This window comes from Callorhinus ursinus, unplaced genomic scaffold (assembly GCF_003265705.2).
Source record: "Callorhinus ursinus isolate GAN/ISIS: 27379988/994484 unplaced genomic scaffold, GSC_fseal_2.0 scaffold59, whole genome shotgun sequence".
Classification (NCBI taxonomy): Eukaryota; Metazoa; Chordata; class Mammalia; order Carnivora; family Otariidae; genus Callorhinus; species Callorhinus ursinus.
In genome coordinates, this window is record NW_027397121.1 from 1,954,733 (window position 1) to 1,980,606 (window position 25,874).

Below are 25,874 nucleotides of genomic sequence, written 5' to 3' on the forward strand. Positions count from 1 at the left end.
CCAAACCTTTCCATTGTTCCCTCTGGAGTGGTTTGATGGTTAACCAACTCTCCCATTTTTCCACCTCTTCACAGAACATTCTCTCCATCTTCTTCCTCTTAAGAGGAGCCTTTCTCAACTCTAAAGACACAGTCCTTCCCAGTTGTTCCTTCATCCTTTCTGAGAATCTCTGGTGCTCTGACAAGCACATCCTCTGGCCACATGCCCCCAATACTATCTGCCCCCATTCACTGAGCATCCTTTATCATCTGGGCTTCTTCAGCCTCCATTCAAGATCTTGACCTTTCCATTCCCTGAACTCATCATTTCTGAAGACCTCTTGAACTTCACCTTTTCTACACTTCTTTCCCATGTAGTCTAGATCCATTCTTTTCATCACTTTCCAGCAAAACTCCAACCCTAGATGAATCCAAATGTCCCCCCTTCCTACACCTATTCCAGGCTGCCAAACAATAGTCAGACATTACACAGTTGCCACTAGATTTGGCAGGATTCTCAAAACCACTCAGCAATCTTTCCTTGTCCCCCTCAGTACCCCACTTTCTCAAACATCTGCCATTCTCCTTAAATCTCTCCTCTGACGCCTTCTTGCTCCTGAGATCACTTTGCCTCTTTCTTCAAGGAGAAAATAGAAAGTGTCAGATGGGGACCGCCTTAACTTCTTGCCATCAAACTGACAAACTCACTTGCACCTACACATTTTCCTCCCTTATTACTCTTACTACAATGGGTATGGTGCCCGTCCACCTGTTTGGAGTACATCCCTTCACTTGGGAGCCAGCCCCCCTTTGCCTCTTTTACTCCTCCTCTGTTATCTTTGCACTCTCTCTCTCTCTCCTGGCTTCTTCTCACGTGTATTTGAATAGATTCAAACCTCTCCTATCATTACAAGAAGAAAAGAGAGAATCCTTACTTCCTACAAACACTCCTCCAACTTGCTTCTCCTCTTCAAAGCCAAATTTCTTGAGACAATTATCCTTCTTGTCTCTACTCTCTGTCTCTCCATTTCCTGTTTCACTTACTCACTTTGAAGTCTGACTCCTCCACTTTCCCATCCACTCCACTGACACACTTCCTTTGCCAACAGTCTCCTTATTGATAAAGCCATCTGACCACTTTTGGTCCCATCTTACTTGACCTGGGGCAGCATCTGTCACTACTTTCTACTTTTCCCTCTTGTCTGCCACCACACTAGGCTTTCCAAGTTTCCCTCTTCCAAGCTGTTTGGATGTGAGAGGACCATTCACAAGAGTTGGGTGATCTGGAGCATGGTGATACACAAGAAATGTAGCAGAATCTTGATAAGGATGGTTTAGGAGGAAGATGACCAGATAGTAGTACTGGTGAGGTTCCAGGAGGATGGAATATTCTATATTGGCAATTGGAAGTGAAGAGCCAGAATCTTAAACCAGGACTTTGGACGAGTCAGTCATAAGTAGACATAAATAGTTTCATCTGTGAGAATGGCTGATGTCATCATTGTTGGTACCAGGCCAAGGGCAGAACTTGCTTGAGAAGGGCCTACAATGTAGACCAAGAAGCAGTCCTAGGAGAGGTAGGAGGAGAACCAAGGAAGGTAATGGATGAAAGCCAAGGTGTGAAAGAGTTTCCAGAATTGGCATTCTAGTATAGTTAAGGGGAATGAAGTTGGCAAGAAGGTCACTAGATTTGGTGGCCTTGCAGAAAGCAATGATGAGTCTGGCCAGATTACAAGGGATTTGACAGTTGGTAAGGAAGATAACCATGTGCAGAAACTAGAATTATAAAGGATGTAGTTGTGACTGAAGCCAGGTGCACCTAAGCCCCTCCCACATGAAGGCAAGGAGGACAGGTTGTTACTCAATCTGAAGGCATTTCTAGGATGTCCACAGTCCTCCTATCATTCTGTGGTTTGAGGAGACAGCAGGTAAGTGCTATCACTCAGATAGAGGTTTAGAACCCTGAGGTTCACCTGGCTTCCCTCAGATGTTCTGCAAACAGTAGCTATGGGGCATGCTTAGGATTGTTATGGAATTAGAAGAAATTGCCCAGTTCCTTCCAATCCCAAAGTTCTGTTAACTCTTGGTATATTTTCCATCCAACAAACATAAGGCTTTTATAAGACAAGCATTCAGAGAATGCTGCTAGTTGATGACATTGCCCTGAAAACAAGTACATAAGCAAGAGATTGCAGATGATTTTTACTGTAACAAAAGATAACAGGACAAAAAGTATCCATCCCATTGCTTCAGCAAAATCCTCTCTGAAAATCTTGATTTGTACTAGTATATAAGTTGTCACTGATATCCGCTATGACAGACTGACATGGCTTGTTGAGACACTGAGGAGAAAACAGAAAACTAATGCAAATTGGCGTCCAATCGGCATCAAGCTCCAGATTGAGCTATGCATTTGGAGAATAATGATACTGCATGGTTCAATCTCCTATAGAGGTGTGAGGCCTGGAGAGCACATTCAGCCCCTGCATTAGCAGCATGTGAATCATACCTAACGTCAAATGGTAAAGCATGGTTATCAATTAAGAGGTTTTGCAAGATGGTCAATACCCACTTGAAGCCAGGCTCATAATTCATAGTCCACACTTATGACACAGACACAGACACACCCACTCAAATTAGAATCAATCATGTGTGCGTGATGCTCTGAAAAGTTACATCTGTGGGAACCAGGGACCAAACAAATCCTTCAAGAATCCTGAGAAGCACAATCTTAAACAATATGTGAACATGTGTATCAATGACAGCTGGGAAAGCCCAGTGGCTTTTTTTTTTACAAAGGCTCTCTTGGGCCTGAGTAATCCATTGGGAGGCAAACCCACGCACTGCCAAAAGCTGAGCCATCAAACAAATGTTATAGGGTCATGGGTAGAGAGAGCTTGACCATTTCAATAATCAAACCTAATTGCCACATGATTGAGCTCATCAACTGCTACAAGAAATGACTGTGAAGGGGGCTGAAAATATCACTCCATGGCGGCTGACTCAGCCTCTTCAAGTATGACTGACAAAATATCAGGCCACCATAAGGCAAAGGAGCAATGCTATAAACAGCATCAACTCAGGCACAGACAGGTGGGGGCACACAAGTCCTGTCACCTGTCATTGTGGCAGCGTGGGTCTTGAAGTCACTTAGGCCTGAGGAGCAATCACCAGAGGCATGATGGGAAACACACATCAGACAGTACTATTATAAGAATAAAAAATAAATGGTCATATGTGTAAATGTTTTTTCATATGTTTTATAGCCTAGGTGATTTTGACTATACATATTTGTGATGAAACTATGGCTTCATTGCAAAGTGCATTTATTGTGTTTTACTTAAACATTTTTTTTAATTGAAAAAACCCATTTGCTTAAATACCTTGAGCCAAAGAAAGAAATTTCATCAAAGGAGACTGGATTAGAAGATATAAAACCCAGGAGATATAGTCATGCTGAGAAATCAATTACTTATGTCAAATAGTGACCAGAGAGGCTTCCAATTGGAAAGCGCTTTATCTGCTTGCACACTGCTTGTGAACATGCATGAAGTTGCTGTAATCTTTATGTTTTCCAGGTTTGGTCAGGTAATATGGAACAGAAGGTAATTTATTTCTCATGTCAAGAGAAGGAAAAGGAAGCAGACAAGTGATTAGTGTGCAAGAAAGCTGACCTCCACTTTTCTATGCTATAAATAGAAAGCAATCATAGATAAGGTGTATGTCTGGGTGCTTGTGTGTAAAGGTAACATGCTTAAATGAGTCCAGGGCTTTCCAAGACATGGAGAGCCATGAGAGAAAGACTCAAAGTTTAAGCTTAAAACAGAAATGAAGAAAAGAGAAAGGATTAGTATTAACAAATAAAGAAAACAGATGTATGTCTGTATTTGTATTTCTTTTTTCTAAAATTTTATTTTATTATGCTAGTCACCACTCAATACATCATTAGATTTTTTTTTTTAAGATTTTATTTATTTGACAGAGAGAGACACAGCAAGAGAGGGAACACAAGCAGGGGGAGTGGGAGAGGGAGAAGCAGGCTTCCTGCGGAGCAGGGAGCCCGATGCAGGGCTTGATCCCAGGACCCTGGGATCATGACCTGAGCTGAAGGCAGACGCTTAATGACTGAGCCACCCAGGTGCCCCACATCATTAGTTTTTGATGTGGTGATCCACAATTCACTGTTTTCATATAACACCCAGTGCTCCATGCAGTAAGTGCCTTCCCTAATACCCATCATCGGGTTAACCCATCCCCCCACCCCCTCCCCTCTAAAACCCTCAGTTTGTTTCTCAGAGTCCATAGTCTCTCATGGTTCATCTCTCCCTCTGACTTCCCGCCCCCCTCATTTTTCCCTTCCTTCTCCTGATGTCCTCCATGCTATTCCTGATGTTCCACAAATAAGTGAAACCATATGAAAAGCTTCTGCACAGCCAAGGAAACAGTCAACAAAACAAAGAGGCAACCCACAGAATGGGAGAAGATATTTGCAAATGACACTACAGATAAAGGGCTGGTATCCAAGATCTATAAAGAACTTCTCAAACTCAACACCCAAAAAACAAATAATCAAGTCAAAAAATGGACAGAAGACATGAACAGACACTTCTCCGAAGAAGACATACAAATGGCTAACAGACACATGAAAAAATGTTCATCATCATTAGCCATCAGGGAAATTCAAATCAAAACCACATTGAGATACCACCTTACACCAGTTAGAATGGCAAAAATTGACAAGGCAAGAAACAACAAATGTGGTATTTGTATTTCTCTAAATACAAGTTCTGGCTTGTAACATTTCTTAACAAACAGTAACAATTAAAGGTTAGTTCATATTAATACTTTGTTATTTTAAGTCATAATTCTAATGGGGATAAAAAGCAATCATTGAAAGAGATTGTGTGTTGTGATACACAACTTAACTTGGTCTGCATCTATGGAAAGCCAGAGATCAACCAACCCTTCTCTCTTGGTTTCTGAATATCAAAAATGTACTTAATGACCTCAAATCTTTTTAAAAATCACTGATCTTTACCCTTCTCCTGAACTCCAAGTTGGCCAACACACCTCTCCACCTGGAAATCCTACCAGTACTAGCTGACAATTCCAGTGTTCCTTGCTTTCCTCCCAGCCTGTCCCTCTTCCAGTGCTGTCCGGAACAGGCCTTTAATCTTAGCCATTGCCATTCTCTGTTCCCTCAAAGATCCCCTATTTAATCACCCCATCAAATCTGTCCCTTCCTCTTTACCTGGTTAAGTCTCTTTGCTCTGGACTTCCATATTCCAGTCTACCCTCTACCTTCTCCTGGGATTATCTTCTGATCTCTGTGGACTTCCAGTTGCCTTTATGATGTGGCCTAACCTCCCCCCGGAAGACTCCACGCTCCATCCTCACTGCCATCCACCTCTTCTCCCTCTTCCTGAGTTCTGGCCACACTGCTGTCCTCCTTTCCTCATGCCTTGTCTTTGTTCAGGCCTCTGGCTGGAACGCCCTTTTTCTTGAGTCCCTGCAAAACCTACTCCATGCTTCCCGTATAAAGCTCTTCTGGAGCCCTGCCTTGGCAGAATTCATCTCCCTGTCCTCTGTACTACTGTGGCACTTGGTTCTCACTTGGGTGGAGCACTTATCACATTATGTTAAAGTTGCTGATGGGTCTGTCTTACCAATCAGATTATAAGCTCTTTTAGGGGATGTAGTGTGTCTCAAATCTCTCTGTATTGAAAGCACCTAGCAGAGGGGCTGGCAAATGGAAGATGGTTAGACAACCCTAATTAAGTTAAGTGTTATTTCTTCAGGTCCTCATGCCAGGAATTACCTGGTGAAAACTCACTCAAATCAAGGGCTGGTAAAGGAGGAAAGAGAGACTCATAAGTAGATTCACAAAATCCGAGAACCATAATAAAAATATTTCCTCCCCAAATTCAATGGAAATTCTGGGAGAATAACAGATAAGCGAAATCTGGGAGCTGTCCTTTACAATTCTAAAGCCTATTGAAATAATAGTATACTATGTATAGTTTTGTAAGCTCATAAAAACAACCACAGTTAGTGTTTAAGTTTAGAAAATGTTAAGATATTTGAAAATGCATGAAGTGAATGAATACATGTACACAGAGAACAATTACAGTATACCATTTTTGAAGTACTATTTATACAAAGAAAACTGCACAAATCATAAGTGTACAGCTTGATGAATTTTTACCAAGAGAATAGCCATGTAACCAACATCCAGTTCAAGAAATGGAACATTTTTGACCTCCAGAAATCCTCTTCTGCCCTTTTGCAATCACTGCCCTCTCTCTCAAGGGCAACCACTAGTCTGACTTTTAACACTATGGATCTGTTTTGCCAATTTTGATTCATTGTGTAAATGGAATCATACAGTATACATACATTACACATAGGCTACAATGTATACAGTATAACACACTGTAATGTGTTCTGTTTGACTTCCTTCACTTAATATTTTATGAAATTCAACCATATTGTGAGTAGCAATAATGCTTCCTAAACTTGTATATGTGAATACTTCTTAGATTACTAGTGGAGCTATAAAGTGCTGAACTGTAAAGAACCCAACATTACTTTATTGTGGCCAGGAATTATCTCAAGTAGCTATGAAACCAAAAGTCAACCACAAGAAAAAAACTGGAAAGACCCCAAATACATGGAGGTTAAATAACATGCAACCTAACAATGAATCAGCCAACCATGAAATCAAAGAAGAAATTTAACAAAACACATGGAAAACCATAAAAGTGAAAACACAATGGTCCCAAACCTTTGGGATAAGCAAAAGAGGTTCTAAGAGGGACGTATTAGCAATACGCGCCTACCTCAAGAAGCAAGAAAAATCTCAAATAAACAGCCTAACCTTATACTAAAGGAGTTAGGACAATAGCAACAAATAAAGCCTAAAGCCAGCAGAAGGAAGGAAATAATAAAGATTAGAGCAGAAATAAATGATATAGAAACTAAAGAAACAATAGAACAGATCAATGAAACCAGGAGCTGGTTCCTTGAAAAAATTAATAAAATTGATAAACCTCTAGCCAGATTTATCAAAAAGAAAAGAGAGGGGACCCAAATAAACAAAGTCACAAATGAAAGAGGAGAAATAACAACCAACTCTACAGAAATACAAACAATTAGAAGAGAATATTATGAAAAATGCATGCTTACAAATTGGACAAGCTAGAGGAAATGGATAAATTCCTACAAACATATAAACTACCAAAACTGAAACAGGAAGAAACAGAAAATTTGAATAGACAGATATCCAGGAAAGACATTGAATCAGTAACCAAAAACTCCCAACAAACAAAAGTCCAGGACCAGATGGCTTCATTGGTGAATTCTACCAAACATTTAAAGAAGAGTTAATGCCTAGTCTTCTCAAACTATTCCAAAAAAATAGAAAAGGAAAACTTCCAGATTCATTTTATGAGGCCAGCATTACCCTGATACCAAAACCAGATAAAGACACTAAAAAAAGGAGAACTACAGGCCAATATCTCTGATGAACACAGATACAAAAATCCTCAATAAAATACTAGCAAACCTAATCCAACAATACATTAAAAAAATCATTCACCACAATCAAGTGGGATTTATTCCTGGGTTACATGGGTGGTTCAATATTCACAAATCAATCAATGTGATACATCACATTAATAAAAGAAAGGATAAGAATCATATGATCATTTCAATAGATGCAGAAAAAGCATTTGGCAAAGTACAATATTCATTCATGATAAAAACCCTCAACAAAGTATGTGTAGAGGGAACATACCTCAACATAAATAAAGGCCATCTATGAAAAACCCACAGCTCATATCATCCTAAATGGGGGGAAACAGAGCTTTTCCTCTATAGTCAGAAATAAGACAAGGATGTCCACTCTCACCACTTTTTTTCAACATAATACTGGAAGTCCTAGCCATAGCAATCAGACAACAAAAAGAAATAAAAGTCATTCAAATCAGCAAGGAAGAAGTCAAATTTCACCATTCTCAGATGACATGATACTCTATGTAGAAAACCCTAAAGACTCTACCAAAAAACTGCTGGAACTGATACAGGAAAGTTGCAAGATACAAAATCAATGTACAGAAATATGTTGCATTTCTATACACCAATAATAATTCAGCAGAAAGAGAAAATAAGGAATCAATCCCATTTACAATTGCACCTAAAATAATAAGATACCTAGGAATAAACATAACCAAAGAGGTGAAAGACCTGTACTCTGAAAACTATAAAACACTGATGAAAGAAATTGAAGATGACACAAAAAAATTGGAAAGACAGTCCATGATCATGGATCATTAGAACAAATATTGTTAAAATATCTATGCTACCCAAAGAAATCTACACATTTAATGCAATCCTTATCAAAATACTAACAGCATTTTTCATAGAGCTAGAACAAACAATCCTAAAATTTATATGGAACCGCAAAAGACTTCAAATAACCAAAGCAATCTTTGCAAAGCAAAGCAAAGCTGGAGACATCACAATTCCAAACTTCAAGTTATATTACAAAGCTGTAGTGATCAAGACACTATAGTGCTGGCACAGAAATAGACACATAGATCAATAGAATGGAATAGAAAACCCAGAAATGAATCCACAATTATATGGTCAATTAATCTTCAACAAAGCAGGAAAGAATATTCAATGGTAAAAAGTCTCTTCAACAAGTGGCGTTGGGAAGACTGTACAGCAACATGCAAACGAATGAAACTGGACCACTTTCTTACACCATACACAACAATAAATTAAAAAATGGATTAAAGGCCCAAATATGAAACCTGAAACCACAAAAATCCTAGAAGAGAACATGACCAATAACCTCTTTGACATGGGCCATAGCAACTTCTTTCTAGATATGTCTCCTGAGGAAACGGGAACAAAAGCAAAAATAAACTATTAGGACTACATCAAAGTAAAAAGCTTCTGCAGTCAGCAAAACTAAAAGGCAACTTAAAGAATGGGAGAAGATATTTGCAAATGACATATCCTATAAAGGGTTAGTATCCAAAATATATGAAGAACTTATGAAACTCAACACCCCAAAAATGAATAATCCAATTAAAAAATGGGCACAAGACATGAATAGACATTTTGCCAAAGAAGACATAGAGGTAGCCAACAGACTCATGAACAGATGCTCAACATCATTTATCATGAAGGGAAATGCAAATCAAAACTACAATGAGCTATCCCCTCACATCTGTTAGAATGGCTAAAATCAACAACACAGGAAACAACAGGTGTTGGCAAGGATGTAGAGAAAGGGGAACCCGCTTGCACTGTTAGTGGGAATGCAAACTGGAGCAGCCACTCTGGATAACAGTACGGAGGTTCCTCAAAAAGTTAAAAATAGAACTACTCTATGATCCAGCAATGGTCCTACTATGTATTTACCCAAAGAATACCCAATACTACTAACTCAAAGGGATACATGAACCCTGATATTTATAGCTGCATTATCTACAATAACCAAATTATGGAAACAGCCCAAGTATCCATTGATTGATGAATGGATAAAGAAGAGATGTTACACACACACACACACACACACACATACACACACACACACACCCTGGAATATTACTCAGCCATAAAAAGTAATTAAATCTTACCATTTGCAACAAAGTGGATGGAGCCAGAGTATTATGCTAAGCAAAATAAGTCAGAGAAAGATAAATATCATCGATTTCATGCATATGTGGAATTTAAGAAAGAAAATGAATGGGAATGAGAAAAGGGAATAATACACACAGAGAGAGAAAGGCAAACCAAGAAACAGACTTTTCACTATAGAGAACAAATTGATGGTTACCAGAGGGGAGGGGAGTGGGGGGATGAGTGATATAGGTGATGGCGATTAAGGAGGGCGCTTGTGATGAGCATCAGGTGATGCATGGAAGCAATGAATCACTGTATTGTACACCAGAAACAATATTACACTGTATGTTAACTACCTGGAATTTAAATAAAAACTAAAAGAAAGAATTACTTGAAATAAAACTATCCATATTGTCGTAAGCAAAAAGTTGTCATGTTTCGGGCACCTGGGTGGCTCAATTGTTAAGCGTCTGCCTTCAGTTCAGGTCATGGTCTGGGATTGAGCCCCACATCAGGCTTGCTGCTCCACGGGAAGCCTGCTTCTCCCTCCCCCATCCCCCCGCTTGTGTTCCTTCTCTCACTGTGTCTCTCTCTGTCAAATAAATAAATAAAATCTTTTTTTAAAAAAAGTTGTCATGTTTCAAAGCTTTATGAACTCTACATTTTCTAAATCTGAAACACTAACCATGGTGGTTTTTATGAGCTTACCAATTATATATATATATATATATATATATGTGTGTGTGTGTGTGTGTGTGTGTGTATACATATATATTTATTTATTTATTTACTATGTCAATAGACATCTGGTCAGTAACTCAGTAAAAATTTCTAGAGTGAAGGAAGAAATGCAGCAGAATCACAAAGCACTTTTTTCGGAGGGGCAACTGAGGGGGTACAGACTCTAGAAGTTCACTCAATAAAAGTTTTGCCACAAGATCATTTTTGAAATCAGTCTAATTTCCTGAAATCTAGAAACAATTTTTGCATATTTTGGTGCTTTATGCTTGTCATTTTCATAAAAATTTAAAATTAAGATTTGAGATTTGAGCAAAACTTTACTATTTCACATGTCCTAACCACAGCCTTGCTGAAGCAGATAAAAAGAAAAATGGAAGGTCTGCCTACATTATTGTAGAAGCAATAGTAGAATGAATTTCAGATCAAATTTGTAAAACAAATACAGAAGGATCATCTGTGGTTTCCAACCTTTGAAAGCATGTGTCCAGCACTTAGCAAGTTGTACCTCTGTATTGTTGTATTATAACATGCATTTCACACAGTGCTACTATGTAACTACCCTCATCTGCCAACTTTGCCCACTTTCTTATGAGCACATACCTTGGGGATTAAAGAAACCAGTCATCCAAAATACATTGGGCCTCCCTTCAAATATCCAAGTAGAAAACTGAGCATTTCTTTCCAGAAGTTCAGTAAACCAGAAGCCCAGTGTGGATGAATCCCAGGACACTCTTTTCCAGATCTCAGGTATGCGAGCATCATACATGTTGTCCAGGGCATCTCTCAAATTCTGAAAAAGAGAGAGTTAAAATATAAGAATGAGAAAAACCAACAAAAGAGGGAGATGACAACTGAGATCCTAGCTCACCTCACTCATAATGATTGTTCCTTCAATGGCCAATTTTAGATCACTCAGGCTACTGCGAAGGATTGAGATGACTTTCTGCATTCTGTCAATTTCTTGTCTAAGAAATATGTTCATTGAATTAAGATGTCCCATCTTTACCAAACGAGCTTTCACCTTAAAAAAAAAAAAAAGCATACAAGAAAGGAATTTTTTTTAATCATCTGTCATTTCTCTTCCAATGACCTCTCCTTTCTCTATTCTTTTCTTCCTCTGGATATAGCTCTACTAGACCAAATGGATTCTAAAATATCTCTTGCAGAACCAAACTTGACATTAAATTCCCCATTTCCAGGTCTCAGAAACTACTGTTCAACTAAAATTGTTTTTATTTCCTACTGATTGTACTTCATTGATAATTGGAAATGTACTTTAAAAAGCTGAAACAAAATTATACCTTTTTTCCCTTTCAAATGATTAAGTGCTAAGTGTCAGTTAAATATTCTTTTGCAATCTAACCTTTGTAAGAGTACAGTTTGGCATGTTTTTTTCATAATGCTTACAGAGTCGTTATTAAAAATGTCACAGAAATTTAATATGGCCAAAATCTTTACAGAGCAGTAACCAATGAATGATTGGTTGCAGCTTCCTAAGATCATTGTTGCCCTGGTTAGTGTGACTAAAGAGAACCTTTCCTAATCTAATCAATAAAAATATTTGACTTTGTGTGAGAGCCATTAAGCACCTGTCGTTTGTTCCTTTTGGTATATCATTTATTGACCATTTTGAAGAGATCAATATAAAAGCATCTGGTCTGGGAATAATAAAATATAACAATTATTGGAAAATAAGCCAATATATATACACATTTGAATTTAGTGACCTATGCCCAAGAAAAGATTGACTATGGATATTGGCAAGAACTCATACAGAGATCTGAACTTTCTGCTGGCCACAATCAAAGAGATGCCAATATAGGCGGGGTAAGGATCGGCATATGGAGTGGGAGAGAATTTAGAGAAATGTACCAGTCCACCAAATCACCAGAAAGCCAGTCAACTGTAGGCTTCTCTGCTGGAAATGCTCATGGCCCCTTCTTGAGTCATGGAATGTTAGAAACGATAGGCTTCAGGCTCATCTGGACCATCCTCCTCATTTTCCAGAACAGGTTTGCTAGCATGATGCTGAAGCGTCCACCTCAGCAATAGACACCTCTGCTTTCCTGCAGTTAGGCCACTTCTAATGAATTAGGGATGAAGAGCGGAAGCACAAACTTGGGGAATCAGTGATACAAAACCGAACATCCAGGGTGGGAATATCTGGGCAGGTAGAGCAAATGATATTGCAATCCCAGTCAAACATGCCGGTGGAGGTCCCTAACATAGTCACCAGACCAACTTTCAGGCATTCTCCTAAATTCCTGGTTCTAGAACTTACATTTTTGCAGGCTCTACCTCCTCATTCTCATCTCGAGCCCTTCAGCCTCCAGTGGCTGAATAGCCTATATATCACCCTATATATGACTAGCCTATATAGTCAAATCAGGACTACTCTGTAGAAATTCACAATGAAGGAAAAAGGAAATTATGGAAATACTTTTGCAACTCCCACAAGTGGGAAATTAAGCCCAGGTACTGGCTACAGTGTCACATCAATAGCCCAGGTACATTTTTAGTATGCTAACAGCCCCAAACAAATCACCTTGCCCTACTTACACGGTTTTAAACGAGAAACTTTTTTTGCAATAGAGACATGCTTAGGAAAAACTTAAACTCTTGAAAATCTAATCTTTGTACTGATTTTATTTTGAATATGGTTATTGTTCCAGCCTAAAATTATCTTTTTATTAATAAGATGAAAGATTTGCTGCAGTCTTACATAGGATTTTCATTATGTTTCTGGGACCAGGTAGTCTCTTCTTTAGTAATGTGGCTCCGTTTTTACTATGGAAGTCAATAGTATAATTATATTTCAATTTACAAAATTCACTTTACAGCCACATTTTCAAGAACACATCTCTCTCTTCTATGAAATAAAGGACACTAAAAGGTAAGTGAGCTTGGAAGAGGAAGCAGTTTTGGATGCCTCAGTACAAACACCTTCCCATTTAGCAAACAACTTAGCAACATCCCTCACATTCAGTCCCTGCTAGAATATTGCCAGAACAGAGAACTGGGGGAAGTGGCCCTGACCAAGCCTGGATAGCTCAAATTATCCCAAGATCCTGGACCCCTCCTCGGGTAATACCAACCTGTGGTCTAGTCAACCAGAGTGAGTTTTATCTCACCTTCACATGCCAGGTTTTAAAATATTTGAAGGCAGGTTTTATGCCTCATCTGTCTCCTGAAGATCACTTACAATGAACCATTGAAAGTATGTACTTACACTATGTATCCATTTAAAAAAATGTTTTCCCCCCTACTAAAATTATCTCTATGTGAAGCAATGGATTTCAGTATCTTGGCCAAATGCCTTGGTACCCATTTACATAGCAGAGGCAAAAACTGTTTTAAGAAGCAAGAAAATGTCTCTTATTGTTGAGGGTACCCATTGCAGTGGGAGGCCTGTAGCTCAAGCAGCCTCAGGGCCCCCAACTGACAAGTTCATTTTTCCCAGACTTGAGGATGCAAGTCAGGGTAGACACAAAATCATAGTTTTACCAGCACTAGGGCATTAGCCTCTCACTTCTTGTTTGAAGAGCTACACTTGACTCAGTCCCATCTGGGACTCTCTGACCATCAGCAGTGAGGGGTAGAGACTGAGAACAGGAGAGAAGAGGCCCATCCCCTCTGGAGATGACCAGAGGATACAACCCTGTCTTCTTGCATGAAGAAGGAGGCCAAATTGAAGGACCTTTCGCAGAACTTTTAACCACCCAGAAATTTCACAATTAAAGTTTTTTTTTTAGATCAGCAGTTCTCAAAGACCCCTGCAGGCCCTGAGATCCTTTCAGGGGGTCCACAAAGTTGCATGTTTTTCATAGTAATACTAAGACGTCACTTGACTTTTTAACTCCTCTTCTCTCAGGAGTGTATAGTGAAGTTTTCCAGAGCTACGTGACATGTGGTGTCACAACAGATCGAATGCAGAAACAGATAGGAAAATCTACCTGCCTTCTGTTAAACAAGGCATTAAAGAGATTTGCAAAAATGTAAAACAATCCCACTATTCTCAATACATTTTTTTTGTCTTGGAAAACATACTTTTTTTTAATAAAAATGTTATTTGTGTTAACATGTAGTGGGGTTTATTACTGTTATTTTACAATAAATTAATAGAGACTTTTGAAATATGTCTGTTTAAATTTATGATATATTAAATATCAGTAGTTATAACCCACATAAATAAAAGTTATTTGGGGTCCTCAGTCATTTCATAAAGGGGTCTTGAGGTTAAAAATATTTTGAGAAAAACTGATTTAGGTTAATAGGCAAACAACTGGGAGGTTCAAGAAGTAGAAAATTATTGCCATCCACATGGGGAGTGAATTCATTTAAATGGCTTGCTTTCCTGGCTGGGAGAATTAAGAGACTAGAAGGGGGGAGCAGAAGACAAAAACAAGGAATGAGTTTAAAGAATGGACAAAGCAGGCTTGGGTGAAAGAGGTGGAGGGATGTTTCCAGCCTAGAGGCGTAAGATGTCTGGGGATGCAAAGATAGAGGAATCCAAAGATGGGAAAAGGGCAGAGAAAAGGTGATTGAAAGAGAACATGGAGTGGAGTAGGAGATGGATGGAGAAAGGTGTCAGGAAAAGTGCAGATCATAGTTTGCAAGATGCTTGAGAAGGGGCAAGGAAGAGAAGACCACAAGGTTAAAAGAAAGAGTTGCAAAGGAAGTGGGAATGAGCAGAGCAGGGAGGGAGTGAAACTTACTGTCCCAGGACCATGCTAGGTTTTGTGGAACCCAAAGACAGCCCTGTACACACCAGGGGCAAAGTGTGTAGCTTACCTCATGAGGAATGTAATCAGGAGGCAGTTTGCTCAGCATATCTTCAGATAATCTATAAACGATGGCTTCCCGGGTCTCTCCCACACCGCCTCCACTCTCTTTGGGTTGAATGTTGGTAATTGTTTCAAGAACAGCAGAAGCAGTGTTACTCTGATACCTGATAAAAGAGTGAACTTTTCAGAATGTAGCAGGAAAATGTATGCTCAGAGATAATTATCAAAGCTAAAATGAACTGATAAGATCACTTAAAGCCAGATAGAAAAAAGAGGTGGGAAAAGGAAACTTTACCATCAACCCACAGGAATGAAAAAAACTAGAGACCCATTCTACTGCCTCCTAACAAGACATCAAGAACATCACAGAAAAGAAAGGCTTTCCATCTTCAGGGAAAGACATGCCACAAAAGTCTTTGGTAATCCAAAGCAATACTATCCAATTTTGCTTGTCACTAGCCTACGACCCTCATGTTGGACAATGAACACAACTCTTTTTATTCTCTTCCAGTTATAGACTGGTTATAAGAATCTATAATTACATGAAAATTTGTTAGATCAAAGAGGATCACTCATATTTCTTCTATGAATTACACATTATTAAAATTTCTTTGGTATTTTCTCTTTTGTTTTCTCACTTTCCCACTTTTGTTTTATGATTTCCAAAGAAATCTATTGGCATCCATCTGTTCCACTTGTCTAAATGCAGCCACCCATATTTAAAATCCATGTATCCAATAAAAATTTATTATGTACCAGGCACTGAGCTAGGTGCTACAATATGGCGGTAAACAGATTCTTGCCTTGGTGCCCCTCTCTATCTAGTGGAAGAGGGGTGCATTTGTCAATACGACTGTAATACATGCTTTGGAGGAAAAGAACAGGATGCTTTAAAAGAGAGTAATCTGTCTGTATCTCTCTCTTGCTTTTGTTCTCACTCTCTAGATCTCTTCTGTGTCAACCAGATGCTCTGAGAGGCACAAACGTAGTTTTTGTCTTGAAGTGGCTGGGCGTCAACACACAGATGGTGTGTGTGCATGAGTTTGAGAGTCAGTAGGATAGTAAAGTCCCCTACTATTATTGTATTGTATTGCATTGTACTATTGTTCTATTGTTGTATTGCTGTCAGTTTCTCCCTTTTGGTCTGTTAGTATTTGCTTTATATATTTAGGTGCTCCTATGTTGGGTACACAAATATTTACAAATGTTGTATCTTCTTGTTGATTTGACCCTTTTATCATTATTTAATGACCATCTTTGTCTTTTATTACAGTCTTTGTTTAAAAGTGTATTTTGTCCGATATAACTACCCAAGTTTTCTTTCAGTTTCCATTTACATAAAACAGTTTTCATTCCTTCCCTTTCAGTCTGTGCATGTCCTTACATTTGAAGAGAGTCTCTTGTAGGCAGCATGGGTCTTTATTTTTGTTTTTGTTTTTTATTTTTATTTATTTATTTATTTGAGAGAGAGAATGAAAGAGAGAGAGAGCACATGAGAGGGGGGAAGGTCAGAGGGAGAAGCAGACTCCCCGCTGAGCAGGGAGCCCGATGTGGGACTCGATCCCGGGACTCCGGGATCATGACCTGAGCCGAAGGCAGTCGCTGAACCAACTGAGCCACCCAGGCGCCCCCTGTTTTTGTTTTTTAAATCCATTCAGCCACTCTATGTTTTTGACTGGAGAATTTAGCCCATTTACATTTGAAGTAATTATTACTAGGTATGTGCTCTATACTATTTTGTTCATTGTTTTCTGGCTGTTCTTTAGTTCTTTTCTATTCCTTTTCTCTTCTCCTGCTCTTCCCTTGTAGTTTAATGACTTTCTGTAGTGTTTCGGTTAGGTTCCTTTCCTATTATCTTTTGTGTATCTACTATAGACTTTTGCTTTGTTAACCATGAGGCTCACATATAACAGCCTATAAATATTACAGTCGATTTTAAGTTGATAGCAAATATGTAAATAGGCATTTTCACAGGACAACTGAGGTGTGTTTTAGTCCACTGTGTGTGCCACACGTTGGGGGTGTCAACGTATCAAGAGCTGTGGCTCCAATTGTTTCAGGCCTGTGGGGCCCAGAAAAGCAAGCATCCCTGGCTACCAGGGCCAGGCATGCAAGGGATGTCCTCTGTGTGGGCCGCATGTGTCTATTGGCTTTAGCAGGGCCACAGGAGCCATTGGGGTTGGGACACTCCTACCAGAACTAGTGAGGGAGAGCGAGAACACAAAACTGGTGCGAACCAGTACCTCCATCCCTAGCAAGAGTCCCAACAGGTTCCTGTCCCTCTAGCAAAGGCCTTATGATTAGCAAATGAATCTCCTTCACATATGATCTAAGTGCTTTTCAAACTGCTGCTTTTGCTCTGAGTCCCAGGGGTGAGTGAGTCTGCACATGAGCCCTGTAACAGCAGGATATTAATTCCCTACAGCCCTTTGGGGTTATCTCCTAGATATAAGCCCCACTGGTTTTCAAAACCAGACCTTTTGGGGATTTGACTCTCTGGTACAGGTCCCAAGGGTTGGAGTTCCTGATGTGGGGCACAATCCCCTTGCTTCCCAAGGAGAAGCTCTGTATTTATGAGATCCCTCCCAGTTATATGTCACTGTGCCAGGGGTGAGGTTTCAGGTGAGATGACATTTCTGCCTCTCCTACCCACCTTGATGTAGCCCTTTTATACTTCACTATGGAACAGCTATTCAGTTAGTTTTCAGGTCTTTTTCAGAAGGAATTGTTCCCTATGTAGCTGTAGATATGGTGTGTCTGTGGGAGGAGTTTAGTTCAAGATCTGCCTATGCTGCTAACTTGAACTGCCTCTTCCTGTGAATTCTTAATTCACCAGGTTTGTTGCATTAATTAACATTCATTCATATTACTCATATGAATTTAAAATCCTCAAGCTAGAAATTTATTTTAAGGTGTTTCCAGGAAGTTTCAGGTGGCAGCTGGTCGAACCAACACACACCTTTCCTGGAATAATGGTGCCTACAACCAGGTCTCAAAGAATCCAACAGTTAATTCCCAATAGACATGAGTTCACAGTCAAAAATTAAAAATTCATAAAGAAACAAAGCAAGAACTCTTATCTTGAGCAAGAGCCAGTAGAAACAACAGAAAGCAGAACCAGACCTGCAAAGATCATAGATAATAAATTTTCAGATGCACGTTATGAAGATGTTTTTACTATATCAGAAAATAAAAAAGGATGGTTTAAAATATAAGTATGAAACAGGAAACTCTAAACATGAATGACATATGTGAAAAAGAGCCAAACAGAACTTTTGGAAATTTTAAAAAATATTAAAATTGAAAAACAGTATTAGTTTTTTATTGCTGCTATAACAAATTACCACAAAATAAGTGTCCTGGGGTGCCTGGGTGGCTCAGTCAGCTAAGCATCTGACTCTTGATTTCAGCTCAGGTCATGATCTCAGGGTCGTGGGACTGAGCCCAGCATCAGGCTCCATGCTCACTGTGGAGTCTGCTTGAGAATCCTTCTCTCCCTCTCCCTCTGCCCCTCCCCCCACTTGTGCCCTCTCTCTGTAAATAAATAAAATCTTTTTAAAAAGTAAGTGTCTTAAAACAACAACAATTTATTATCTTACAGTTCTGTAGTTAATAAGTCTGACATAGGTTTCACCTGGCTAAAATGAAAATGTCAGCAAGGCTGAGTTCCTTTCTGTAGGCTATTGGGTAAGATCCATTTCCTTGCTCATTTGAGTTATTAGCAGAATCCACTTTCTTTCTGAGGTCCCCAATTCCTTGCTAGCTGCCCATGACAATGGCAGGTCAAGTCCCTCTCTCACTTTGCATCTTTCCTCCTGCTTCCATTTCATCTCTGTGACCCATGCTTCTGCCTTCATCTCCCACTAGTTCATGTGATTAAATTGGGCCTACTTTGACAATCTAGGATAAGGTTCCCGTCCCAAGATCCTTACCCTTAAGAATATCTGTAAAGTCCTTTGTGCCATATAAGGTAACATTTATACAGGTTCTGGGGATTAGGATGTGGGTATCTTTGAGGGTTCATTATTCTGCCTATCCTTAAAAGTTAACAATGAGTCAAACAGCAGATTAGATTCAACCAAGAATTAGGAAACTGGAAAATAGATCTGAAGACATTATGTAGAATGCTGCAGAGGAAAACAAATGGGAAATATGAAAGAGAGATTAAAAGACATATAGGATAGAGTGATAAGTTCTAACGTACATCTCAGGAGATCTTCAGAAAGATAGAAGGGAGAAAATAAAAAAGAATAAGGGATGAAATAACAACTGGGGATTGATGAAAGAGTTGAATTCTCAAGTTCAGGAAATTCAGTGCCTCCTAAGTAGGATGAACAAACAAACAAACAAATAAATAGAAATCTAGATGTAAACATATCACAATGAAACTGTAAAACACCAAAAACAAAGTGGATATCTTAAAAGCAACCAGAGAGAAAAACAGACTATCTAGAAAGAAATGTCAGTAAGACTGATGGCCAATCCTCAACAGCAGCATTGGAAGCCAGAAGAAAATGGAAAAGTGTGTTGCACATGTGAGGATAAAATAACTATAAACCAAGAATTGTATACACCAAGCAAAATTACCTTTCAAGAAGCAAGGCAAGACAAAAGATTTAAATAGATATTTCACCAAAAAAGCTATATTAATGGCCAGTAAACACATGAAGAGATGCTCATTTATTAGAAAAATGCAAATTAAAACCAGTGAGATATCACTTCACATCTACAAGAATGATTATAATAAACAACAGACAATAACAAGCATTGGCAAGAATGTGGAGAAACGAACCCTCATACGTTGTTGGACAGTATTGTAAAGTGGTGCAGCCACTTTGGAAAATAATCTGTCAATTTCTTAAAATGTTAAGAATAGATTAATCATATGATCCAATAATTATATTTCTATTTATCTGTTGAAGAGAAATGAAAAGACATATCTACACAAAGACTTATACATGAATGTTCATAGCAGCAAAAAACAGAAACTACCCAAATGTTTATCAGCTTCTAAATAGATAAACAAAATGTGGTACATTCATATATTGGAATATTGTTTGGCAATAAAAGCAATGAAGTACTGGTACATTTTACAACATGGGTGAGCTTCTAAAACATTATACTAAGTAAAAGACTCCATCCACAAAAGACCACCTAGTATATGATTTCAGTTATAGGAAATGTCCAGAAAGGCAAATCTATAGAGAAAGAAAGTAAATTAGTGGTTGCTTGAAGCTAGGGGTGGTAGCAGGAATTGATTACAAATGGATATAAGGATTCTTTTGAGGGGTGATGGAAATATTCTAAAATTGGTGGTGATAGTCACAAAAACCTGTAAACTTAGTAAAAATCATTAAATTGACCACTTAAAATGAATGAATATATGATTTATGATAGGTAAATTATAAGTCAATAAAGCTTTTTAAAAATTTTTTGATTTACTTTCAATTTAGTTAACATATAGTGTATTATTGGTTTCAGGGGTAAAATTTTTTAATTTAATGATTCATCCGTTGCATATATCACCCAGTGCTCATACATCATGCCCTCCTCGATGCCCATCACCCAATTACCCCACTCACCTCCCTGCCAGCAACCTGCAATTTGTTCCCTAGAGCTAAGAGTCTCTTATGGTCTGCCTCCCTGTTTTGATCTTATTTTATTTTTCCTTCATTTTCCCTATGTTCATCTGTTTTGTTTCTTAAAATCATATGGTATTTGTCTTTCTCTGAATGACTTATTTTGCTTAGCCGAATACCCTCTAATTCCACCCACATCACTGCAAATGGCAAGATTTCATTCTTTTTGATGGCTGAGTAATATTCCACTGTATATATCTACCACATCTTCTTTATCCACTCATCTGTTGATGGACAGCTAGGCTCTTTCCATATTTTGCTATTGTGGACATTGCTGCTATAAACATCAGGGTGCATCTGCTCCTTCATATCACTATTTTTGTATCCTTTGGATGAATACTCATAGTGCAATTGCTGGGTTGTAGGGTAGTTCTATTTTTCACTTTTGAGAAGTTTGCCCGTCTTTGACTTCTTGCTTAATATGAGGTTTTTTTTCATTCTATTATTACTCCTGTGCTAGTTTGGAAATTACATACTATTTCTATTTTTTTACTCTTTACCCTAGAAATTTTAATATTCATTTTTAATTAAGTATAAAATTAACATCTTTACCCTCCTCTCTCAATCAAAAACTCTTAGGTAACTTTAACTACAGTCACTCCCCTCCTGGCATTTCAGTATTTTAATTTTATCTTTTTTAAAATAAACCCACAATTAAAATAAAATTATTCTTTTATGCCATAATACTTATTTAGATTTACCCATGCATTGACCCATTCTTTTCTATACCTCACACCTTCCACCTACAATAATTATCCTTTCTGAAGTATATCTTTTAGAATTCCCTTCATTGAAAAGACAAGGAAGATGAAGCAAAATATAGATATGGTGGTGCAAAAAGAGCAACATTTTATATTCTATACACATGTTATAAATACTCTTGTATTTATTTAACATTTAATAGATCAGTTCTTTTAAATAACAAGTGTCCAAAGATGTACATACAAGACTGTTTATAATGGTATTTGTAATAATAAATCCTGGTAAAGCTCTATAAATATCTGTACAGCCAGTAAAAATGGTAATGTAGCTCTGTATTCATTGGTAAGGTGAGGTTATTGAATTGAGATTATTGAATGAAATAGCATGGTACATTTTGTTTTATGGCTGAGTAATACTCCTTTGTATGTATATGCCACATCTTTTTTATCCATTCATCAATTGTGGTCATTTAGGTTGCTTCTATATCTTGGCTATTGTAAATAATGCTGCAATTAACATTCTTAGCCACAAAAAAGAATGAGATCTTGCCTTTTGCGACAACATGCATGGACCTAGAGGTCATTATCCTAAGCGAAATAAGTCAGACAGAGAAAGAAAAATACTGTATTTCACTTATATGTGGAATCTAAAAAGCAAACCAAATGAATAAACAAAAAAGCAGAAACAGACCCATAAAACAGAGAACAAACTAATGGTTGTCAGAGCAGAGGGGGCGGGAAGATAGGCAAAATGGGTGAAGGGTAATGGGAGGTACAGGCTTCCACTTATGGAATAAACAAGTCACACGAATGAAAGATATAGCATGTGAATACAGTCAACAGGATTTTAATAGTGCTGTAAGGTGACATATCATAGCTACACTATGCATGGCATAATGGATAGCGTTGTCAAATCACTATGTTGTACATCTGAAACTAATGTAACATTGTGTGTCAACTATACTTCAAAAAAGTAGCATGTTACAAAAACCTTACCAGGGTACGATCTAATTTTTCGTTGTAAATATTGTGCATGTAAGCATAGAAAAAAATATAAAAGGGTATTTTGAGAGTGGGATTTTTGTATGAGTATTTCCTGTGATTACCTCCTGCTTTCTATTTTCTGTATTGTTTTTCTCAATGAGAAAGTATGATTTTTTATAATGAAGAGTATTAAGACCATTTTCATTTTGAAAAATAGAGAAAAAATAAGCCCCCAGATGCAAAGCCCACCAAGGACTCAACAGAGATGAATCAGTGACAAATGTCTGAGATTCACTGAAACACATTTTACAAATCCCTAGTAATTTTTGTGCCCTGCCAAAAAGGTCCCTTTCTACCTTTCCTCACAGCATACAGAAAGAATTACACCTTTCTCTTTTTCATCTCTAGCTGTGAATTGTGCAAATTGTCTCACTAACTAACAGAATCCTAAGGAGCTACTGCTAAAATTATCCAGGCTTCTTTGTTTATGAAAAAGCCACATTTTGTGTCCACAGAGGGAATTCTATTCAGCTAGCCTTTAATTCATTTAGGAAACCTGCTGAAGAATGGAGAGATGATCTGCCTTCAGCATTTTCATTTGGTTAGCAGGTAGAATACTGCATCTGGACCCAAACACACATACCCGAAGAACTGCATCCTTTCCAAAAGTCATGGCTAAGGTAAATGCATCTGCCACTATGCTCTATAAGCTGAACTTTCAGTCAGACACAGTGATGATGAGGGTCCTGTGTCAAACCTAGTAAATGTTTGTAACTGAACCAGAGTTGGGGCATCAACTCCATATCTTTAAACATATGAGTTTCACAATAAGGGCCAATAAGGTAAAAGCTGATCTTTAATAAAATTAAATGAAAACTGATTTCGAATGGGGCACCTTGGTGACTCAGTGACTAAGCAGCTGACTTTTATTTTTGGCTCAGGTCATGATCTCAGGGTAGTAGGATCGATTCCACATCCAGTATGGAGTCTGCTTGTCCCTCTCTCTCTGCTCCTCCCCCCACGTCTCTCTCTCTCTCAAATAAATAAATAAAGTCTTTAAAAAAAGAAAATTGAATAGATGCAGAAAAAGCATTTGACAAAGTACAGCATCCTTTCTTGATCAAAACTCTTCAGAGTCTAGGGATAGAGGGTACATACCTCAATGTCATAAAAGCCATCTATGAAAAACCCACAGCGAATATCATTCTCAATGGGGAAAAACTGAGAGCTTTCCCCCTAAGGTCAGGAACACAGGAGGGATGTCCACTATCACCACTGCTATTCAACATAGTCTTAGAAGTCCTAGCCACAGCAATCAGACAACAAAGAGAAATCAAAGGCATCCAAATTGGCAAAGAAGAAGTCAAACTCTCACTCTTGGCAGATGATATGATACTTTATGTGGAAAACCCAAAAGACACCACCCCAAAACTGCTAGAACTCATACAGGAATTCAGTAAAGTGGCAGGATATAAAATCAATGCAAAGAAATCAGTGGCACTCCTATACACGAACAACAAGACAGAAGAAAGAGAAATTAAGGAGTCGATCCCATTTAAAATGGCACCCAAAACCCTAAGATACCTAGGAATAAATCTAACCAAAGAGGCAAAGATCTGTACTCAGAAAACTAGAAAATACTCATGAAAGAATTTGAGAAAGACACAAAGAAATGGAAAAACATTCCATGCTCATGGATTGGAAGAACAAATATTGTGAAAATCTCTATGCTACCTACAGCAATCTACACACTCGGTGCAATCCCTATCAAAACACCATCAACTTTTTTCAAAGAAATGGAGCAAATAATCCTAAAATTTGTATGGAACCAGAAAAGACCCTGAATAGCCAGAGGAATGTTGAAAAAGAAAAGCAAAGCTGGTGGCATCACAATTCTGGACTTCAAGCTCTATTACAAAGCTGTCATCATCAAGACAGAATGGTACTGGCACAAAAACAGACACATAGATCAATGGAACAGAATAGAAAGCCCAGAAATGAACCCTCAACTCTATGGTCAACTAATCTTTGACAAAGCAGGAGAGAATGTCCAATGGAAAAAAGACAGTCTCTTCAACAAATGGTGTTGGGAAAATTGGACAGCCACATGCAGAAGAATGAAACTGGACCATTTCCTTACACCACGCACAAAAATAGACTCCAAATGATTGAAAGACCTCAACGTGAGACAGGTGTCCATCAAAATCCTAAAGGAGAACACAGGCAGCAACTTCTTCAACCTCAGCCGTAGCAACTTCTTCCTAGAAACATCGTCAAAGGCAAGGGAAGCGAGGGCAAAAATGAACTATTGGGATTTCATCAAGATAAAAAGTTTTTGCACGGCAAAAGAAACAGTCAACAAAACCAAAAGACAACCGACAGAATGGGAGAAGATATTTGCAAATTATATATCAGATAAAGGGCTAGTATCCAAAATCTATAAAGAACTTATCAAACTCAACACCCAAAGAACAAATGATCCAGTCAAGAAATGGGCAGAAGACATGAACAGACATTTTTCCAAAGAAGACATCCAAATGGCCAACAGACACATGAAAAAGTGCTCAACATCGCTCGGCATCAGGGAAATCCAAATCAAAACGTTAATGAGATACCACCTCACACCAGTCAGAATGGCTAAAATTAGCAAGTCAGGAAACGACAGATGTTGGCAGGGATGCGGAGAAAGGGGAACTCTCCTACACTGTTGGTGGGAATGCAAGCTGGTGCAGGCACTCTGGAAAAGAGTATGGAGGTTCCTCAAAAAGTTGAAAATAGAGCTACGCTACAACCCAGCAACTGCACTACTGGGTATTTACCCCAAAGATACAAATGTAGGGATCCGAAGGGGTACATGCACCCCGATGTTTATAGCAGCAATGTCCACAATAGCCAAACTATGGAAAGAGCCAAGATGTCCATCGACAGATGCATGGATACACACACACACACACACACACACACACACACACACACACACACACAGGAATATTATGCAGCCACAAAAGGAATGAGATCCTGCCATTTACAACGATGTGGATGGAACTGGAGGGTGTTATGCTGAGTGAAATAAGTCAATCAGAGAAAGACATGTATCATATGATCTCACTGATATGAGGAATTCTTAATCTCAGGAAACAAACTGAGGGTTGCTGGAGTGGTGGGGGTTGGGAGGGATGGGGTGGCTGGGTGATAGACATTGGGGAGGGTATGTGCTGTGGTGAGCACTGTGAATTGTGTAAGACTGTTGAATCACAGACCTATACCTCTGAAACAAATAATACATTATATGTTAAAAAAAAGAAAAAGAAGAACAAGAAGATAGCAGGAAGGGAAAAATGAAGGGTGGGAAGTCAGAGGGGAAGATGAACCATGAGAGACTATGGACTCTAAGAAACAAACTAAGGGTTC

At 38.5% G+C, this 25,874-nt stretch overlaps 1 protein-coding gene across 1 annotated transcript in view; it reads right to left on the reverse strand.

Moving 5' to 3' along the window:
- The window catches only part of DNAH8 (dynein axonemal heavy chain 8), a 407,368-nt gene that overhangs the window by 14,174 nt on the left and 367,320 nt on the right, over window positions 1-25,874 (reverse strand). The window contains exons 82-84 of the mRNA XM_073884828.1: window positions 15,147-15,303; window positions 11,224-11,376; window positions 10,956-11,145 (exon numbers count right to left, since the gene is read on the reverse strand). Of these exons, the coding sequence (XP_073740929.1) occupies window positions 10,956-11,145; window positions 11,224-11,376; window positions 15,147-15,303 (500 nt within the window). The remainder of the gene's footprint in view (window positions 1-10,955; window positions 11,146-11,223; window positions 11,377-15,146; window positions 15,304-25,874) is intronic.